This window comes from Pseudonaja textilis, chromosome 3, assembly GCF_049901715.1.
Source record: "Pseudonaja textilis isolate UNSWEBS1 chromosome 3, rPseTex1.2, whole genome shotgun sequence".
NCBI classification, from domain to species: Eukaryota; Metazoa; Chordata; class Lepidosauria; order Squamata; family Elapidae; genus Pseudonaja; species Pseudonaja textilis.
Window position 1 is genome coordinate 166,379,893 of NC_141992.1, and position 21,791 is coordinate 166,401,683.

General features: G+C 38.0%; 1 protein-coding gene across 10 annotated transcripts in view; it reads right to left on the bottom strand.

The window, feature by feature from the left end:
- NCOA2 (nuclear receptor coactivator 2) overlaps positions 1-21,791 on the bottom strand; it is a 121,418-nt gene that overhangs the window by 46,768 nt on the left and 52,859 nt on the right. For all 10 annotated transcript variants that reach the window (XM_087931375.1, XM_026706104.2, XM_087931379.1 and 7 more), the window contains 2 exons: positions 11,762-11,866; positions 10,419-10,591 (listed from right to left, as the gene is read on the bottom strand). In XM_087931375.1, the coding sequence (XP_087787501.1) occupies positions 10,419-10,591; positions 11,762-11,847 (259 nt within the window). In that variant the 5' untranslated portion in view covers positions 11,848-11,866. The remainder of the gene's footprint in view (positions 1-10,418; positions 10,592-11,761; positions 11,867-21,791) is intronic.

Here is a 21,791-nt window from a genome sequence, read left to right on the forward strand (position 1 = left end):
TTTCCCAGGATGCTAAATTAGATCCAGCATTGTGGGCCTTATGAAAAAGTGACATTGCGTTCTTCTGGAGATGATAAAGAGTTCTAATGATAGAAATCTTTGTATTGGATTAAAATATTAGCTTTAATTTTTGTATTATTATTTCTTATATTGTGGATGTTTATGTATTTTGTGCACAGTTACACTCCCTTTTTTCATAGCAATAGAAGTAGCAGACTTATATAATGCCCCATGATGATTTCTTCACTATCTAAGCAGTTTACACTCAGCATATTGATCCCAACAATCTGGCTACTCATTTTATCAATCTCATAAGGATGGAAGACTGAGTAAACCATGAGCCAGTAAGGATTGGGCAGAGGATGCTTTGGGCAGTTAGCCTGCAATTCTGCATTCTATCCACTATGCCACCATGATAATGATAATGGCTCATGATAATGATAAACTAGAACACAAATAAATAAACAAATACAAAGATATAGAATTAATTTCATCCTCATGGTTGTAATTCAAAGGCTACCTGTTTATTACAAAACATATTGATAACAATTGATTTTTATATTTATTCTGTTGGTTGTTTTGGATAGATATGGCTTAGATAATTTATATTTAAATGAAGATGCATGTTTTCAAAGAACAAAGAGACATATATAATGATAATTCATTCTACCATCAAATGCTTACTGAATGGGAAGCAAATTTAATTTGGATGAGAAATACCTGAAAAACTACAAACTATTTAAAATAGGGAAACAATGGGTTGTAAACAATGAAATAAATGGCTAGACTAATATAACCATGTATTAATGCAGTTTTTAGTATCTATTCCCACCTACAGAAGAGGAAATGGAAAAATCTTTCCATTTGGAAAGGAATATCAATTTATATCCTAGAAACAGTGACTGTGAAAAATCTAAAATAGTTCCAGAAACACTTATTGCAGCTGTAACAGATAATGCCTTTTTAAAATTAATCACTCCTCTTGTGCTTTTCATAATCATAGTACCATTATCAAAGGGAATTTTAAATATAAACTGAACTAAGTATATTGACCAATGAACTGCTAATCTGCTGACTGCCATCAATGTCAAATTATACTTCACTCTTATTGAACTAGATCCAAACGAACAATATTTGAAGCATATTTAAAATAATTAATAGATTTAATTCTGATTTATTTTAGAGAATTCACTCTAAGTGCAGCTAACTGTAAATACAATTTATTATTTCAAGTACCTATTTAGTTAATATTTCAACATAAATAAATAAATCTGTCATCTATAGATCCCCTCTTAAATGAAGGATATACTTAAGCATTCCTGATACTAAATGACATTTCTCCACACCAGTTATTATACAGTTTGACAATAAGTTTCTTCAATACCAAAATAAATAAAAATAGGAAATACTATCGATGAAGAGTTGTATCTCTATCCATATAGATAATTTGAAAAGATATATTAGCTACAAAGCATTAATTTTCTGAAATCTACTGTTAGTAATTCATACCACTGTGTTTTTCATTACGAATTTTTAGATTTACAAAATGTTTTATTTTCCAGGAATCTAACATGGATTATTTGCACGTCTAATTTTTATTTTCCCAGCAACATTGTAATTGGGCTAAGAAAATGTGACTTAAACTCACCCATTGAGTTTTTTGATGGAAATCCACCTGAATTTTCTATTGCTTGTTTACTATGTTTACTTCTTAACTGTATATAGTAGCCCTTGAATTTTAATACTAATTGGTACCAGAAATTTTTTTGCAAAGTTATGCAGCTATAAAGTGTGATGTCATGTGACCACATTTCTGAGTGATGGCAATCCTGGCATTCTCTGTTGCCATTATTTACTGAATCCCACCAATTGTTAGTGAGGATCACCCCAATCCAAGGCATTCCTGGCTTGGTCCCTGGCAGCTTAGAACCTCAGTAAGATAAGGAATTGCCTCCTCTTGAACTTTCCTCACCTTTCTATCTCCCCACTCCCATCTCTGCATTTTTGGCCACCTGGCACTCTACTGCCTCTGTCAGCCTTGCTGTTTTGTATTTTCCTGGCCCTGCCAGGTCTGCCACCCCCAGCTAATCTTCACTGTCTTTCTCCTACAGATATTTGGAGAACAAGTGGCACAGCCTTTCTACAAGGCTTTAAAAGGCCTCAGAAGTCTACCGAAGAATCATGGCAAAGATGCGTGTTATTTGAAGGCAGAGTGAATGACCTCAGGAAAAGACTGTCACAGCCAACCGCTGCTTCACATAAGATCAGGCTGGGCATGCCTCATAAGCAGTAGGAGGAAGAGACCGGCAGATGGAGGTGATATGGTCAGCAAATACAGGACAGTATGGCCAGTGAGCACAAGGCACAAAGTTGGCAGGCTAACAGAGGTGAGCGAAATGTAGGTCGGCAGGGTTGGCAAAAGTTGGGGTGGCCAGGGCTTTGTGCTGTCCCACTGTAGTAGCTGGCCATGGCATGGGTCTTGAGGTGGCTCTCCTTGTCAGTGATTTTGCTTGGGCTGAACTAGAGACTTGGGGTGGTGGCAGCTGGTGACATTTGTAATGGTATGTGGGTGTGACTTGGGTGAGATGAGAAAAGATGCTGCTGAGACAAGAGACGTCATGGACCAAAGTTGTACAAAGGGCAGAGAACGAAACTTAGAAAATAATCTCCATAATATATCAGGCTGTGGGAGATTTATACTATCAGACTTATAAGAGTCTTTTAATGTAGCCTTATCATAGAAATAGTTCTTTTGGTTCATTCCAGTTTGGCCTACCTGGAAATACTGCTAAAGGCCTTGGGCTTCTTCTGCAGGCCTAGCTATGCTGCTGAGAAGAGTTGTTGTGCAGAGCTGCCAAAAAGGCAGAGATGGTGGAAGATAGGTGGGTTGGTAGGAGCTGAAGTGCCCTTGAGATTGTAAATGCAGGAGGGCTGCCAAGTGTTCATGTGACCGCAGGGGCACTGCAATGGCCATAACTTCAGGAACTGGTGTTAAGTATAATTCATTTAGCACTGCTATTCGTTTAAATGGTACTGAAAGAATGGCTATAACTTGAGGACTCCCTGTAATTATGAAGTTGTTGCATATATTTTCATGCTTGTTAAAATGTTATTTATGCTGTTGGATTTAAGTCAATAGCTACCACAGGCTGATTTAACCATGTGAAATTTAAACATGATGATTAAATTTGGATTTCCCCAATCCTGTTCAGAACTTTAACTACTTCAGCACAGTGGTTAATTCATCTCAATTGTTAATTCCACTTTATTCTTAAACTGTTTACCAGTAAATTTCCAAATTTTTCATTGAATATTCCTGTTCAGAATGAATACACCTATTACAATATATATTAAGAGTTTATTTTCACTAAAATTATTTCCATCATTTAACTTAATTTGAGGATTAATCCTATAGTTTTTCCATATCCTGGCAAATCTGGTTGCTATAGTGCTTTAGAATATTTTGAGAGAAGGAAAGTTTCAACAGTGAATATGAGGCATCTCAGTGTTTCAACTTTCTGACATTTAAAACCTTGCTTCCAGATGTTGTGGATGCTCCAATACTGGAGGTTGTAAAGAAGAGATTGCACAACCATTTGTCTGAAATGGTATAGGAGATCTCCTGCCCGGACAGGAGGGGGTTGGAATAGAAGACCTCCAAGGTCCCTTTCAACTCAGTTATTCTGTTAAATTCATACTTATAACTATCTAACTATTTTCCATTTTGATTTTCACCAAAGAAAATGGGCGTTGGTAGAAGTTACCGTGAACACCCTTTCTATCTATGCTGTGAGAGAGCCCAGGATGGGGTTGACTCCTTCCTATGACATCATAGCTAAGTCTGTACTAAGATATAAAAGCCAGCCCCCGGGAGACCCCTGCTTTGGCGAAGATACTTGACAGACTGAAAGGTGTCTCTGAAAGCCCAAAATAAATACAGAAATATGACTTACCCTCTCCGGATGAATCAAGGGAGGGGCTGGGCTCTCTCGCAGCATAAATAGAAAGGGCGTTCACAGTAACTTCTATCAATGCCCATTCTCCTCCATGCTGCATCGACAGCCCAGGATGGGACATATCAAAGCTTGCATGTCCACGGGCGGGTCCTCGTCTGGGTCATCACACCGACTGTGGAACCACTCATTGAAGCACCCGTCTGCCGAAGACTACAGTCGCTGAGGCAAAAGCATCCAGACAGTAGTGTCTGATGAAAGGAGACAGGGATGTCCGCGTGGCTGCACGACAAATCTCCTCCAAGGATGCTTGGGTCACTCAGGCAGCAGAAGTGGCCATGCTTCTGGTACCGAAAGGGCCGCAGCCTTGTAGGCCTGCTCAATGCAAGACCTGGCCAACTGGCTAATAGTAGGAGAAGAGGCCTTGTGCCCCAAGTGAGAAGGGAAAAAGGAAACAAACATGGCTTCCAACTTCCTGAAGGAGGAAGTGTGCTTAATGTATATTCTAAGAGCACTTCTTACATCTAGCATGTGCCACTGCCGCTCTAAGTCATGGTGCGGGAGAGGACAGAAGTCAGGCAAAACAATGTCCTGGGACCTGTGAAACCAGGTGTTAACCTTCAGAATAAATGAGGGGTCCAGACGAAGAACAACCCTATCATCATGAAAGGAACAAAGCTCCTGTCTGATGGAAAGAGCAGCAAGCTCGGAAACCCTCCTGGCAGAAGTGATGGCAACAAGGAACACTACCTTCAGAGTCAGGAAATGGAGAGACACTGTTCTAAGGGGTTCAAAGCGGGGCTTTGTAAGGGCATTAAGGACCAAATGAAGGTCCCAGGAAGGAAACCTGTGAACCACCGGAGGGTGCAGGTTGGAAGCCCCTTTCAAAAACCTCCTGACAGAAATGTGATGGGATAAGGAAGGAAGTGAACCCCATGAAAGGACTGAGGAGAGGGCCGCAACCTGCCTGCGTAAGGTGTTGGGAGCCAAACCTTTCTCCAGCCCATGCTGAAGGAAGCTAAGAACTTCTGCCAACTGGGCTGAAGCAGGAGAAAGACCCTCCCTGAATCACCATCGGGAAAAAGCCTTCCAGGTGGCATCATAGATGCGCCTTGTAGAAGGTTTGCAAGAAGCCAGGATATTGAGGATGACCCTTCTGGAAGATCAGCCTCCTCTAGCTGCTGCTGATTAAGTACCACATGGTCAGCTTGAACCACTGGGGCTCTGGGTGGAGCAGGGCCCCCTGGTGAGGGGAGATTAGATGGGCAGGGATCCTCCAAGGAGAAGCCATCGATAGGTTGACCAGGTCCGCAAACCAGGGCCTCCTTGGCCAAGAGGGTTCCAGGAGGGGGAGCTCCACACATTCCTCCAACATCTTCCGAATTACTGCCGGAATGGTGGGAAGCGGGGGAAAGGCGTAGAGGAGACCCTTGGGCCATCTGCACCGAAGAGCATTGGTCCCCTCCGCTCCCTGGCAAGGAAACCTGGTGAAGAATCTGGTGACTTGAGCGTTTTGAGGAGTGGAGAAAAGATCCACCTCCGGTGTTCCGAATCTGAGGGAAAGATCCCTGGATAAAGATGGAGGAATGGACCATTCTGCCTGGTCGACTAGGCTCCTGCTGAGCCAGTTGGCCTGGAGTTGTTGACCCCGGAGATGTGGTCTGCCGAGATAGATAACAGGTGTTTCTCTGCCCATAACCCCAGCCGTAGAGCCTCTCTCATGAGGGCTTTGGACCTTGTCCCCCCTTGCCAGTTCACATGAGCCTTTGTGGCCATGTTGTCCATAAGGACTAGAACATGAGAGCCGGTGACTGATTGCCTGAAATGCTTGAGACCCAGAAAAACAGCTCTGAGCTCTAGCCAATTTATGGGAAGGGTCTGTTCCGATCTGGACCAAATGCCCTGAGCTATCTGGCCCTGCATATGGGAACCCCAACCCAGGAGGCTGGCGTTGGTGGTTATCACTAGCCTGTCCGGGTCCCCTCCAGATAGATGGGGAATGCCACCAATTGAGAGATCTCCAGATTTGTGGAGGGAGTGGGACCTTGATGGATGAGTGGCTGGTTCCTGCTCGTTGGTAGGGAAGCAGGAACCATTGGAAGGGTCGGGAGTGGAGCCGAGCCCAAGGGACGATGCCAATACAGGAAATCATCTTCCCCAGAAGTTTGGACAGCAGCGACAGGGGGACAATTTGATGTTGCTGGATCTGGCTGATAATCTCTGCAAGGCTCTTTCCATGAGCTGGGGACAGGAAAACCTGGCACGACATGGTATCGATGACTGCTCCCAAGTGTTGCAATTTGGTTGTAGGAGAGAGCTGGCTCTTTTTGGTGTTGATGGAAAATCCGTGGCCCTGAAGACATGACAGGGTAATTTGCAGATCCCGATGGGCTGCAAGGATGGAAGAGGATAGAATCAAAATGTCATCCAAGTAGCATTGGATCCTCACTGGAATAGAATGCAGAGATGCCACCAATGCTGCCAGAACCTTTGTGAAGACCCTTGGAGCCGATGAGAGACCAAAGGGAAGTGCTCAATACTGGTAATGGGTATTCTGATAAGAGAAACGGAGAAACTGGCAATGATGAGGCCAAATTGGGATGTGGAGGTAAGCCTCCATGAGATCAATGGAAGAGAGGAGGTCACCCTCCCGAACGCTCTCTAAAATAGAATGCAGAGTCTGCATTTTAAATCGCCTGTATTTTACAAATTGGTTGAGAAATTTTAGATCAAGAATGGCTCGCCACCCCCCTGAGGCTTTGGGAACAATGAAAAGGCGAGAGTAAAGCCCACATGCCCACTGAGACGGGGGAACAGGTTGAAAAGTCCTGATTTCAAGAAGGTGCTGAATGGCCTGATTCATGAGCGCTTGCCTGGAAATGTCCTGAGACACAGGACAGATCAAAAAAAAATTTGGAGGGTGGGGTTAGGAAGTCCAATTGTAACCCTGACCTAATAGTGCTGAGCACCCAGGGGTCCGTTGTTGACTCCTCCCATTTGGAGGCAAAGAAGGCTAGGCGACCTCCGATGGGTGGGGAGAACGAGGGATTACTTAGAGCGATGGAAGGAATGACAACCTCCCCCCCGAAAGGGCCGTTTACCAGCAGAAGGTTTTTGCCTGCCAGATGTTTCTGCCTGTTGGTCTTGGTGTTGGGAGTATGGCCTGTGAGAGTGGGGGAAGCGAGATGAGGTCTCCGCTCGGAAGGCAGGAGGGAGATAAGGAGCAGGGTGATAGTGGGCTTTGTTCCCAGAGGAAGAGAGAATTTTATGTTTATCTCTGGTTTTGATGAGATACGGTTCCAGAGCATTGCCCAAAAGCTTATCACCTGCGAAAGGAACGGAAGCCAGCTTCCATTTTTGGCGTGACTCCGCCTGCCAATTTTGGAGCCATAAAAGTCTTCTTGCTGCTACAGAAGATGCCATGGCTTTGGATGCAAATTTGGCGGAATTCATCTGCAGTGAATTCCGCCGCTGCGATAATCTTATTAAGGTCTTGGTGAGACCGAAGGTCAGAAGCAGGCAATCTATTCTGGAGTTGGCGCAGCCACTGTATGGATGCCCTTGTGAAAAAGGATGCTGCTGTTGAAGCCCGAACAGCCCAAGCAGCAGCCTGGTAATTGTGCTTGAGGGTCTGTTCGGAACATTTATCATCTGGTTTCAGGATATTTTCTGGCTCCGTGGGAGTGCCAGAAGATGAGAACGAGGCCAGAACTGGAATGTCAACAGAAGGTACTGCCAGGGCATTGTCCAGAGCTGCACTGACATTGTAGAAATGCTTATCTAGAGAAGATGGGTGAGGACCTGCCGAAGGAGAAGCACACTGTTCCTTGACCATGTCCAGGAACAAAATGGGAGAAGGCAAAACCTCTGCATGCACCACAGGCTTGGAGAAGAGCGAATCCCCTTGGCTAGAGGAATTTCCTTGTGACTCGGGAGCCACTTCCTCTGGCAACAGCTTGGCAGTGACCAAGGCCTTGCTGAGTAATCGTCTGAAAAGAGTAGGTTTGAAGACCAATGCAGAGGATGCTGCTCTGGGCAAGAAACCTCTTCTTCTGAAAGATTTTGATCAAAAATCTCACCCTCTTCACACTCTGAATGAGAGGAGTAACTGTGTTCAGATGGTGAACGCCCTCCTTCCTCATCAACCTCCTCCCATTCTGGCAGAGAAGAATGGACCCTGAGGTCCTGAGGCCTGTGTAAATCAGGATGATGAGGCAAGGAACTTATAGATTGAGAAGGGAGAAGGGCTTGAACCCTTTCCAGAGGTTGAAGAATTTGCTTGAAGCCTTCAGCCAATTCCTGCCTAATGGCTGATGAGACTACATCTTGGATATCCCTTGGTCTATGCTCAAAGGTAGAGGCAGAAGGCCGAAGGCCCGCTGCTGTGGGAGTGAAGGTGGCTTCAGGCCTAGATTGAGGAGAGGTTCGAGGCCTGGAGGGAGGGGGAGGAGCATAGGGCACAGAAGCCTGTTGGAAATAAGGCCCAGTTCTGCTTAAATCCTGAGGATCTGACTGTATAGCAAGAGACTCAGGAGACCAGGATGGAGGATGGAAAGGCTCATAGATGACTTCTCCTGCCCTGGGAGGGCTTGGCTGGGGCCCACGAGTATCACCTGAAACATGCTGTAGTTGCACTCCCTTCTGTTGAATAGTTCTGTTGAACTGCCTCTCTAGAGCTGCATGTCTGTGCTTCTCTGCCCTCAATTCAGCCTGAGTTGCCTTCTTAGGGGCTAGAGCCTTAGTTTTGATTTTAGCAGCCTCCCTCTGGACTGATTGGGTGCATTACCTACGTCTTTTTCTCCTATTGGGCTTAAGAGACTGTTCTACTGGGGGGGAAAGCTCTGCCAGAGCCTTATCTTGTTCCATTTGTAAAATAAAGGCTCTTGTGTTGGAAAGAAGCTGTTTAGAAATTTTCCTATTAAGCCCCTTGGGGTATAAATGGCCCTTGGGCTTACAAAATGGCCACTCACCTCATGTTGGAAGGCTTGAATCCAAGATGGCCGCTGACTACAGGAAAACAGGCTCCAAGATTGAAGAATTGCTCCTTAGGCTATACAGAGCCCTGAACGAAATCAGCAAGGGAAAAACACAGCAACCAGCTATACGATCAGCTGGCTTGAGCTCTTATCAGTTTGCCGATCGTGTTTATGAACACTCCAAACTGCAGGCGTGGGGGAGGTCTGCAGACGCTGCCCAGCTTGCCTGCACAGAACTCTGTAAAGCTGCTCTCAACTTGCAGGAGAGAGGAGAGAGAGAGAGAGAGAGAGAGCCCTGCTCTCTGGAAGAGCAGATGCCCAGATCCCTGGGAGCTGCTTGAAGAGAGGAAAAAAGTATTGAAGATCGCTTGTGAGTGCTATCTAACAGAACGATTTCAGAGACACAGCTACTGACTGAAAGGAGCTGAGTCAAAAGCTGGGGTCTCTCCCGTGGGCTGGCTTTTATATCTTAGTATAGACTCAGCTATGACATCATAGGAAGGTGTCAACCCCATCCTGGGCTCTCAATGCAGCATGGAGGAGAATGAACATTTTTATACTGAAATATTTTTCATAAAAATTATACTATAAAGCCCTGAATTATTTCAGAAATTAGCTATAACAGATTTTAAGGGGCCAATAAGGCATCTACGACCAAACACTACACTAATAACTTTTATCATCCTTTTGTGATCTTTAACCCTAACAGCCAGGGTTTCACCCATACATACACACTGTCAAAATTATTGTTGTTGTGTATTATTCTTTTTTTACATCTAAGTTGTACAATTCTATTTCTAATCCTTCTAGGAAATTTCTTTAAATGGAATACAAAACATATAATTCTACAATAAATCTCATAGTTTCCGGTTAGAAGCATTTTGAACAAAGGTCTACTGTAACTCAAGAAAATTGACTGTAAAAGAGAGTTTAAGAATATTAATAAGAATATTAACATATTCACAATATGTTAATGAAACATATTAATTTTCTAAGTTCAAACTTATGAAATATTTCAAGATCTGTCTGCTCATTCTAAATGAAGCATATTTTTACAACATTGACTTATAGCAGGGTATTGTGTCATCTAGGGTCTATTGTATAGTAGTCTATTGACTACTGATATATCAGTCCTGTGATAATTGTACAATGCTGTAAGATGCTATAAAATATTTGTGTGACAATGACACCATTATACTTGATCTTCTAAGATTATTTTTAAATATTCAATCTGCTGATTACTTTCTATTCAGTTCAATTTCAATGGAATTCAACACTGTGGGATGAAAACATATTTCAACAAAATAATCATGAATTAACAATTTCAAGTAGGAAATACTAAGGTAACCTATGTTTTGATAGACAAAAACTGTCTGTCTGTCTATCTATCTATCTATCTATCTATCTATCTATCTATCTATCTATCTATCTATCTATCTAATGTTTTTACACACACACACACACACACACAAAAACCCCATTTCCCTACCTTGTTCTTTTATTTGACGAATCTGTTTCACAGTTTCTTTCAAGATTGCACATTTGTCAGGTTTGAAGTTAAAGTTGTCAATATCATTAAAATTAGCAAAAATCAGCTCTGCAAGCTCTTCTATATATTTATTCTCTTGTTCACGATTACGTTTTTCAGTGCTTCTTTTAGGACTGAAAGAAAGTTTTTAAAGTTAAACTCAAAAAATTACAAATCATAATTAAAGAGTAGTTTTAATCAAAGTAGCAAAATATAGGAAAAATTAATCCATTAATAGTCCTTCCTAATTATGTTTATTCAGAGGCATTTTCAGATCTGTATATATGAAAAATAATTTTTTTCTTCAATTCAGAATTTCTAAGTTAGTTATATGTTTAATTGACAAGCTACCCTTAGAAATCCATACACACAGCCCAGGCTACAGAGACTGCTATACAAGTGTACGAACAGGAGTGGCAGATCTTGGGGTGTCAAAAGAGGAATCAGACTAGAGTCTCTATGAAGCCACAAACATACTAATCCAATCCTTCTTGAATTCCTCTGATACTGAGCTATTGCAAAAATAGTGCTAACTGTTAGTTGAATAGATTCCTGTGCCTAGGCACAAGTTGTAATAAATCAGTTTAACTTGAACATCATGTGTAGTGCTGGTTTTTTTAGCCTGACAAGGCCTCATTTGTCCTGTGCTTGACCTGTGTTCTTTTTTCTCCCACCCAACTTCCACCGCAGAGCAGAGACACTGAAGAAAAAGGGACTGCAAGAGAGAAGTTGTTTACTCTTCTACCATTAAAAGCAGCATGATAACACAATCACCCTCGGCATGCTCTGCAAACAGCTTGCAGTATTTCTTGAAATCTCTTTTTCTCCAATGTCTGTGATCTGCTTGCAGGGTAGGGAGGAAAAAAAAACCTGAATTGCTTTCAATGTGTATTAAGACAGTAAGCCGAAACTCCATCATTACAAACAGTGGGGGAATAGTTAGGAGGCAAACAAAAAGCACAAGGTGTGAAACTGAATAGTTTTGTCTCTTTTCAACTGGAAAATACTGTACAGACTACCCACAGAGCCTTCTGAAACAACTCTCCTGTATACATTTGTTGTATGCTTTTATAAGAGGTTGCTCACTGTTCAAGATTTAATTTATTGAAGAATTGTTTATTTATTGAAGAATTGTTCCTTTAAAAATATTCACTCAACTTTATACTTTGCATAGGTGGACAAAGAAAACATTATGATCTGGATCTATACAGCAATTGTTATATATCAAGGCAATAATACTTTGGTAACATGAAAATGCCGACTTAACTTCACATTATACAAAACATATTCATATCCAAACTAACCTTGGTCCAAGTTGATCAGGACATTCCTTGCGTTTTCGTTGCTCTGCCCGAGATGGGTCAGAGGAATTTTCACCAATTCCACTCATCTTAAACACATATCAGCAACTGAAACACACAGAAAAGTCAGTAAAAAAACACATCATTTTTCTAATTCATATTATTTTTTCAAGCAAGCAGGACATGAAGACACACCTGGCACAATGTATATGCATGTGTACGCCAACCCAAAATAGATATTTGAAGAACAAGACAGTTTTTAAAAACAACTGATGAGTTTTAAACATGCGAAACTTAAAGCTAAAAGTAGATTTTCAGCACCAATTGCTAACTTTCAAGTTGCATGTATTTCTTGGTGTTCTTTTTGAAAATTCCACAACTGCACTATTGAAACTTGATAATTGCTCAGATTGTCAATGACCGGATCCCAGATCAATAGTCAACTGAATACATTTCATTGTAAAATTTTGTTAAAATTTGGTATCATTTATAACTATTTTAGATCGTCTTCTGTTTCATTTTCACAGTTCTAAATAATCTCACCACAAAATTCTTATTTTTATAAACTTTTGTATCAGGGACATAATTGAGATTTATTCCCAGCAAAGTGGGAATACGTATTGTGTATGCCACCACTTACAACAGCCTTTGTTTAAGCTGTTTATGTTGCTGTTGATTCTATGACTTCATGAAGTATTCAAGTAACACATTACAATTATTCTCCACAGGATGCAGTGACTAAACTTGGTATTTGCTATTTACTCAATGAAAGAAGTCAGCAGAGTGTAATAGTTATATTAAAATGGTTTAATATAAAATGTAATGACCTACAGAGCAGCACTAAAATATACAGTATAAGACATTGAAAAATTTAAAAGGCACATAAGAAAAAATATGATTTGCCATTTATCTTAGTAGCGCTGATGTTCCTTTCTGACACAAGAGTTTTCTTTTTTTTTTAAAGTCAGTTTTCCTCCAACTGTTAAAATAAGAAATATAAGACCCTTTTTCATGAACATTAAACAAAATGTTATCTGGGTAAGCTCTCAGGATGTAATTACAGTTATTGAGAACAATCTAGTTTCCACCAGATGTTGGGTGAAAGAACATAGCTTGTTTCCAATCTCTCCTTGTTATCAGTAACTAAACAAAAATTTCTGCTTTCATTGTGACAGCATACACTTATCCACATCCTCTATACATCTAGCATGAGAACAGGTTGAAATTGAGCATGTAGTATAAGCAATGATAATCTTGAAAATACAGAAACTTAAAAGTAAAAAAAAATGAATGAAACAAAAACCCCAGAATGAATTAATGGTTCATATTCAGTTTTCTGGTATCTAGTTTTATAAAAGTTCAAATTTTAGAAAATGTAATTAAATACACTTATAGTTTTAATCCTCAATATTAATTGATGAATGCCATACTACAGATTTGTTGTTGATGGCCTTCTTAGGCCTTATACCATTAGGAAAAGTAAAGTGACACCATATTTAATCCAAATATAATATATTGGGCTACTTGAAAATGGTGGGACTTTATGAATAGACATAATCCAGTAAATATTACACTATAAACAGAACTTCGCATATTACATTCATAACTGTCGAAAGATAACATAGTAGGTTCAGTTGTGATTTTACATTGAATACTTTATTCCCAAACTTATTAGTATCATGAAGTTAATTGTAATTGCTAGTGACTAAATTAGTTTCATAGTTTGTAAAAGCTTCCTGTCTTATCAGAATATATATATCTCCACAGACCAGAGGGCTTCATTTTGTTAAAACCTGACACAAATGCTATATCCTCACACCAAAGGAATTTATAAAAAGGAATGAACAAAAGCAACAATAACATGTGGATAGTTTATAAATTCAATAGCTTAGCCTTGAGATTTAATTATTTATATGTTAATATAGCATTAATTGAGAATATTTCTGTATCAATGTCATACAACATTTATCAGTATTTATCTTAACTTCAATAAATTATTCCAAATATTTAATGAAATAAATTAGGCTGTTATGTGGTTATGAAAAACTAAATGTTATTACTCACGGAAGAGAAAAGACTGTGAACTCAGATTTTATACTCTGCCTAACCTTTTTCAAGAGTGAAAAAGTCACTAGGTACTGTTCTACTCTACTTAAAATGACTATAATTACAGGTTTTTAAAATTTTCTATATTAATAGAAAATCAAAATATGGTAACTTTTTTCCAATATAACATATAATTCTTACATCTGAAAACATCGGATCTCTTAATGTTCTTGTTTTGCACTGCTCCAGATTAATTCTAACTGAACATCCTGATCACATCTGCTTATTTCAAGAGCTGAATCATCTTTTTTGCCATTCTGGACTGCATTATCTGAGGGTAAAGCAAATCTAGATACCCTACCACCTTTAAAACTATTTTTGTATTGCTTTGGTCTTTTGTTTTACTGTACAGCCCAAATTCTGGACACAAGCAAGCCCTTGTTCAGCACCTATTGCAACCTAACTATGCTAGAGAAGGTCTAGGAGAAATGATGAAGTAACTGATCTTTACCCTTCCAGTTAGTCCCACAATTGAATGGAAAGCTACCATGGTTCATCTTCTGTGTGTGTTTTATTCAATCTCTCATCACCTATGCTCAGTATTACTTTCCTCCTCTAATATGAACCTACAATAATTAGAGCTATTATTACAAACACTGGTTGCAAAATATTGTCATATTATACTTCCAGCATCACAGTTTAAAAAAAAAAATATTCCAGGGTGTCCCTTCCCCATAACAACTGCTCTTACCATGACCACTGTTGCTTTTTTTGTTTTGAAAATAGCCAGACAAATGGAGAAGTATATATTATGAGTACTGAAAGTCAGAATAGGTAGAAATACCAGTAGTGGGAGCTTTGGGAAAAGGTTGAAGATTTTTGTTAATCTAAGTCATGGGTAGGATATGGTTCAAATTTTACATTTAAAACCTGTTTCTCAGCTGGAAGGAAAACTAAATGGCTCACAGTGCTCCCTGCTTAGTTTCAATGTTCTGGAGATGGCAGAAATGAAATGTTCAAATACTAATGTCAAAGACTGGTGTGGGAATTGGGAACAGAAATGCAGTTAAAATTCTGAAGTGCCCCTACTGGGGTTGCACTGTAATCCAATCCATTGTAAATGTGTATTGCAATTAGTAGACAGTTTTGCTTTTAATTATTCTTTTTCATTCTTTTTTATTATATTGTTTATTATAATTATTCTTTAAGTAATCTTTTTTAATTATTCTTCTCTTGCAAGGTTTTCAGATGTACAAAGTTGCTGAATCAAATTAACCTGTCTTAATAGTTTCTTTTGTAAATATGCACACAATCTATTTTTATTTCAGAATATTAAATAATTAATTGGTTGGTTATTCCCCAATCTAATGACAAAAATAGGTACAATTAGTGAGTTAATCTATTGATTTTAAAGGCATACCTAACAAACTAGGACAATCAATCACACGTCTTCCTCTCTTTCAATAGTTGGCCTGGTTAAAAAGTTAGATTGGAAAATTGTTTTTATAAAGAAATAGCCTTGGGGAATGGTTGTTTGGGAACACAATTTACACAGTGCAAGTTAAAGGAGAAACAATGTATTCTACAGACACCATTCTGACCAAAATTATGGTGTATTGAATACTTTAACAAACCATAACAGATTAGATGAGTCAGATGTAAAATTCTTTCACAGTTCTGACTTTGAGCACACTTTTATAAAAATAAACAACAAAAATAAAATTCCTAACAAGAAGCTATTTCAAGGAACTATACTGAGTGCACTTGTAAATCAGTTACAACCGTAAAGACAGAACTGGATAAGACAGAGAAGCATCTTCCTTCTCCCTCCCTTTTTTAATATTAAATAAATAAAAGTGAACACATTCATTGTTACTTTATTGCAATGAATATGTAGGATGGGGAAATTCTCAACTCATTATCTTCCACTCCTGGTATAGAGAGAAAAAATACATGGAACTGCCTCATCAACATATTTCTGTTTCATTATGTAAGTTGTGCCCTATTTCCTATTTTTCTATTCTTTGTGGAGAAGTTCAACATCAGTTTTATAAGTTCAATATTTCTTAAAAATCATAAAACAAAAGTAAAGGCAAAATGAAACATTTCATTATGATTAAATGAGCCTTTTGGAACTAAGTAATATTCAAAATGCTTCCTTTATTTGCATTTGAGTTGTGCCATTCATAAAATCATAATATATTTTAGTAGAAAGCATAAGCATATAAAATGCTTTATATAATTTAATAATGGGATTCTGGTATCATAATCTGCAAGAGCTAATAGAATTCTCTTTATATCCCATTGCTGAATATTTTACAAATAATTCCCTAAAAACATTGTTATTGCAACATCGTAACTATCCTAAAACTTCATACAATTTTGTTCATTACTATTCATAGAAAATAGCTTGTGCCTCTAATTACAGTTGACTTGTGTTTCCAATTTAAATTTTTCTAACTAAAATATTACTGAGAGTTTGGTGTGGTGATTAAGATATCAGGCTAGAAACCAGAGACTGTGAGTTCTAATCCTACCAGACACAAAATCAGCTGGGGGATCTTGGGCTAGATCTGTCAGACTTGGAAGGAGGCAATGCCAAACCACTTCTGAAAAATCTTGCCAAGAAAAGTGTGGAGACCTTGGATCTGTCCAGACACAACTGAACCGAAGGAGAAAAAAGAACCTAAAATATAACTGGAAGATTTTATGCAATGGTATGTCTTAAGTATGAGTTCACATTGAAACAATTGAGTAGTAAATATAAAATATATTAATAAGAAAACCTACAATTAAAATATACTATATTTTTAACTATTATACTCATTTCATATAAAAATTTCAAAGCTCAAGTATGGATAATTATAATACAGACTTCTGATAAATGGCTATGGAATGCACGGTTAAATTAGATACTATTCTTATTTAAGCTATCTTAGTGGGAATTTATCATTTTGTTAATATACTGTCAATGGAACTGGAAATCTGGAAACATCAGATTGTTCAGAATACACTTTATGCTAAGAAGAGGGTTTAGAAAATGTAAGCTGTTTTCTAAACTGGAGCTTTATCATTTTTTCTACCTTAGTCTGCTTTTGGATCAATTTAAAAACTTCAGTTCAGGACCTGGTATCATATGATCTCCTGACTCCATGTGCACAAATCTAGAGCTTAAAATATCTTTTTAGGTCTTTCCCAGTACTGTATGGTTTATAGCTGAAGTATAATGGACAGTGAATGCAACTCTTTACCAATACCTATTCTGTGGATACACCTTAAAAAAGCTCATCAGGCATGTTAGCCATTTTAAAGTGATACAGGTAGTCCTCGACTAACAACCACGATTGAGCACAATATTTCTGTTGTTAAATTGAGACATCTGTCAAGTTAATTTTGTCCGATTTTACAACCTTTCTTGCCACAGTTGTTAAGCGAATCAATCATTCTCCTGAGTTGGTAAGTTAGTAACCAGACTGTTAAGTGAATCTGGCTTCCCCATTGACTTTGCTTGTAAGAAAATTGCAAAAGGCGATCACATGACACTGGGATGCAACAGGGGTCATAATTATTGAACCAATTGGCAAGCATCTGAATTTTGATCACATGACCATGGGGAGGCTGCAAAGGTTGTAACTGAATAACGGTCATAAGTCACTTTTTTCAGTGCCATTGTAACTTTGAACGGTCACTAAAATGAACTTGTTGTAAGTCGAAGACTATCTGCACAGAGAAAATCCTCTTTCTCTTATTCTCTCTTCTGTGTATATATGAAAACATAAAGCCACAGGAAATATAAATTATATACTGGAAAGACTAAACCAGACGATACAATATTGCAATACAAAAAATGATTATCATCATTCTCCTGAGCACCTTTCACATGTACGTAGATAAGTAATGTTTATTACATCCAAGAAATCTGAATAGATCTTTCACATGGGAAACAATGTTGCCTTTTATCTGCGCCTCATCCTTCTAGGCCACTTTTGACAACCACGTTGGTGGAAGCTTGCTAGTGGACTGAACATTCCATTCAATTGTTATTAATTTGTTTCAATATATTACAGCCTCTATGTTTTTTTTCATATTAATAACATTAAAGCAATATATTAGGAAAATGAAAAACCTTACATTGTCTCACTGAAAGCCACATTGTTCATTTCTTTAAAGCAAGGAGATGCCAAAAGGAAGATAATATAATAAACACATTAGCTATAAATGTATGAAAGGAACTTTTTATTGCAGGTGCAGATTTAAGATTCATGGTCAAGACTAATAGTATTTATAAGTATCTATCTGTACCTTTTATATTTAAAATCATTTTAAATACAGATAACTTCAGTTCTGGTATATTTACCTACCAGTTTTCTGGTGAAAGCTACCATATGCATTCAACAACAACAAAATTTCTAGCCTGACATCAATACTTTAATACAAAATGGTTACTAACTTCTGTGTTAATATATGCCAAGGTTCCTAATATAGCTATTCAGTGAGCTGTTTACATATTAAAGTATGTCAGGCACCTCTAATAAGCCCCTCTTAATAAGCTCCAAAATAGCAAGTGAAGGTTGTAACACTAAAAAAGAAAATTGCTTTCTTTAAGCAATGTGTAGGAATCCGATTCTGATTAAATCATTCAGCAACTGATATTAAGATGCTTCTTGACTGAATCATAACAATTACAAACTTAAATGCTATTAAAGCAGGGAAAAATGAAGGTAATAGGGGCATAGGGGAATAATAATCACTCATTTAATTAAGATCCTTATTATTCAAAATTATAATAAAGCTACAGACAAATTACAGAACATTTTCTACTAAAAAACAAAGAACACTATAAAGATTACTGTATGCTGTTTCACACAGTAATATTTATTTCCTTATATTTATATTCCTCTCAGATCCAAAGCTGACATTCAAGAAATAAAACCCATAAAATAGTATCAACATTAACATTAATATAAAAGACACACACAGAAAGAGACAATTCTCTTCTTTTCTTTATGTATGGTATTGATGGGACTAGTTCTCATTAGGCTGGGAATTTTTAATACATAGATCCATATATATATGATGTAGAAGATGACCAGGCTGAACCCAAAGGAGAAGTCCAGTTTGGAGTGCCTTCATGACACAAGAGATCTAAGTCTAGCCATCCCTGAATTCCATTGACTCTTATCAACATCAATTTGCTTTGACCTATGGTTCATAAGTCGTGTTCTTGTTTAGAGTAAGGATGGAATAAACTTGTACTCATAACTGGACTCCTGATTTCTTGCACCTGATACACACATACATGTGTTTTTTTTTTTTTAAAAAAACAGACACTTGGAGTTCTCAAAAAAAGTAGGCATGTGGGAGCAATGTGCACAGTGTATTGCCTATCATACAAGCAGTTCATATTGAATTTAAAATTCCCTATCTTCATATTCCACTTGACTACATGTATATCAAAACACAGAGCCATAGGAAATATAAATTATATACTGGAAAGACTGAACCAGGCTATACAATATTACACAATACAAAAAACGATTATCATCATTGTCCTGAGCATCTTTCACATGTACGTAGATAAGTAATGGTTATTACACCCAAAGAAATCTGAATACATCTTTCACGTGGGAAACAATGTTGCCTTTTATCGGTGCCTCATCCTTCTAGGCCACTTTTGACTATCCCATTAGTGGAAGCTTGACAGTGGACTGAACATTCCTGTTCAATTGTTATTAATTCATTTCAACTCATATTACACAATACTACTATATAAGCAGCAGATTGTCTTGCTAAAGGGACTCTTTAGAAATACAATAATGATGAAAAATTGATCAATTTAATTTATAACAATCACAGGTCATTAAAAAAAATCTTAATTACAACATTTTGAATTTTACAAACACAGGATGTTCATTCTGGCCTACTGATTACAAGTTCAATACACTTGACCAAATAAGAAATAATACCATACTGATTAAACTGTGCAGATTTCTATTAACTTGGATGAATTTCAATTGTAGATTTCTGATTTTAACATCCTAGCATCCAGCTATTTTAAATATACCACATAAAGAAGTTTCATTTTCAACAGATTACTTCTATGTTACCAAAGCTAACACAGGATTTTTCCCTTAGTAATATTAATTGGGCAATACCGTGACCTAGATCCTCCTTCATATATAAATTTGGACATGATGGGAATCTTTTGGTAAACCTACCAGTTACTAAATTGTCATGGAAAGAGCACTGCTTTAAACTGTATTTTAACTGAAACAGAATAATTTGGTTGCATTCTTATTTATTAATGTAATAAGTAGTAGTAGTAGTAGTAGTAGCAGCAGCAGTCTTCACTTACTAGCTACAATTGGGACTGGAAACTTTATCACGTTTGATGTTTGTAAAACAACATGAAGTACACCTCACTTATGACATCAGTTCCTGCTGTAGTAGTTAAGCAAATCATCTACAGTTCCTAAGTGTGAGTCATGTGACTGCAACTTGTGACTTCTCTTCTAGCTTCCCATTGACTTTGTTTTTAGAAGCTGTGAATGTTGCAAATTGTGATCAGTCTTGACAGAGGACAATAGGAAAAAACTTATGTACTGTTATGTACTGTCAAAAAAGCATCTACATATTCTCATAGTCAATGGGAGTAATTTTGGAATGCCGTGACCATTGAAAATAAATGCCAATTGTCAATAAGCTAAATCATGATCACATGACATGGGGATGTTGCGATAGTCATAACTTCTAAGACTAGATGTTACCCTTTTTTCAGCACCACTGTAACTGAACTGATTGGTAAACAAGGTCTCCCTGTATTGCACCACAACTGATAGCCAAAGTTATTGAAAGGAAAACACAAACTGAAGGCCAGAAATATGTCGAAAGATAGTCCAGCCAACAGAAACGGAGAAAACTATAAGGCATAAAGTTAAAAACCCATAATCCACCAGCCAGTTACATTGAAGAAATGTATTTCTAGGTAATAATGAGTTGGAGTAGATCGAGTATGCAAACTGAGCCTGTAGTCTGTTAATATTCTCCCCCATTGTATTCTCCCCCATTATTCACTAATAAGCAAGGCTGGAAAATTATTTTCCCTTCAACTTTCCATGGAACTAAAGAGGGAATTCAGAGGCTACAAGTGGATAACCACTGATCAGAATCAGGGTTTGACAGAATCTATTAAATCTCTTTGAGAGGAGGTAAATTATTCTAGTTCCCATTAATTTCTTAAATAAGCTAGGGAAACCATGTGTTGCATGGCTTTAAGAATTCTTTTCAACCTCTTAATAACAATCCTGATCTAGAATTAGGCTAGAGCAGTCAAATGACTCTTTTATCTGGATGCACTGGGTGAATTTTTTCTAGATTCATTTTCTCCATAATCTCAATCTGATCTGGCCCATTTCAATTCAATCTTTCTTTTGCTGGATTCTCTTTGCAGAAATAATATGGTTCCTTTCTGTTCAGAAATATATTGTGCAAATATTTGATTGCTTTTACATAATTTGATTCCAAGATTCTGCTAGATTGGAAATAACTAGTTAGAGAAAGCATTAGAACATGATTCCTGAATTTTTCTTTTTCGTTTCTGGATTTCTTTACAACTCTTCAAAACAGTTCCACTCTAGGGCATGTCACATGGAGACATGGAAGGGAGAATGGTTTCAAATGGAGGAATTGACAACTTTTCCAGCTTTTGCCCAATTACCTGTCTTTGGAGGTTAGCAATTTGTTCTGTGGCAATCAACATTTCAGTTACAAATAACAAAATACTTATACTTCCAAAGAATTATGATGTATAATTAAACTAGTGAATGTCAAGAGGAAGCCAGATAGATCAGCAAGAACCATGCCAATACTTTGTCACTGGTCATTTTTGACTTCTCCCTTGAGTTCCTAGCTATCTCTCGGACGTTGACATAAGTTTTCCATGCCTTAGTTATAATCATCTCAACTATTGAAGTGCTCTTTCTATGGG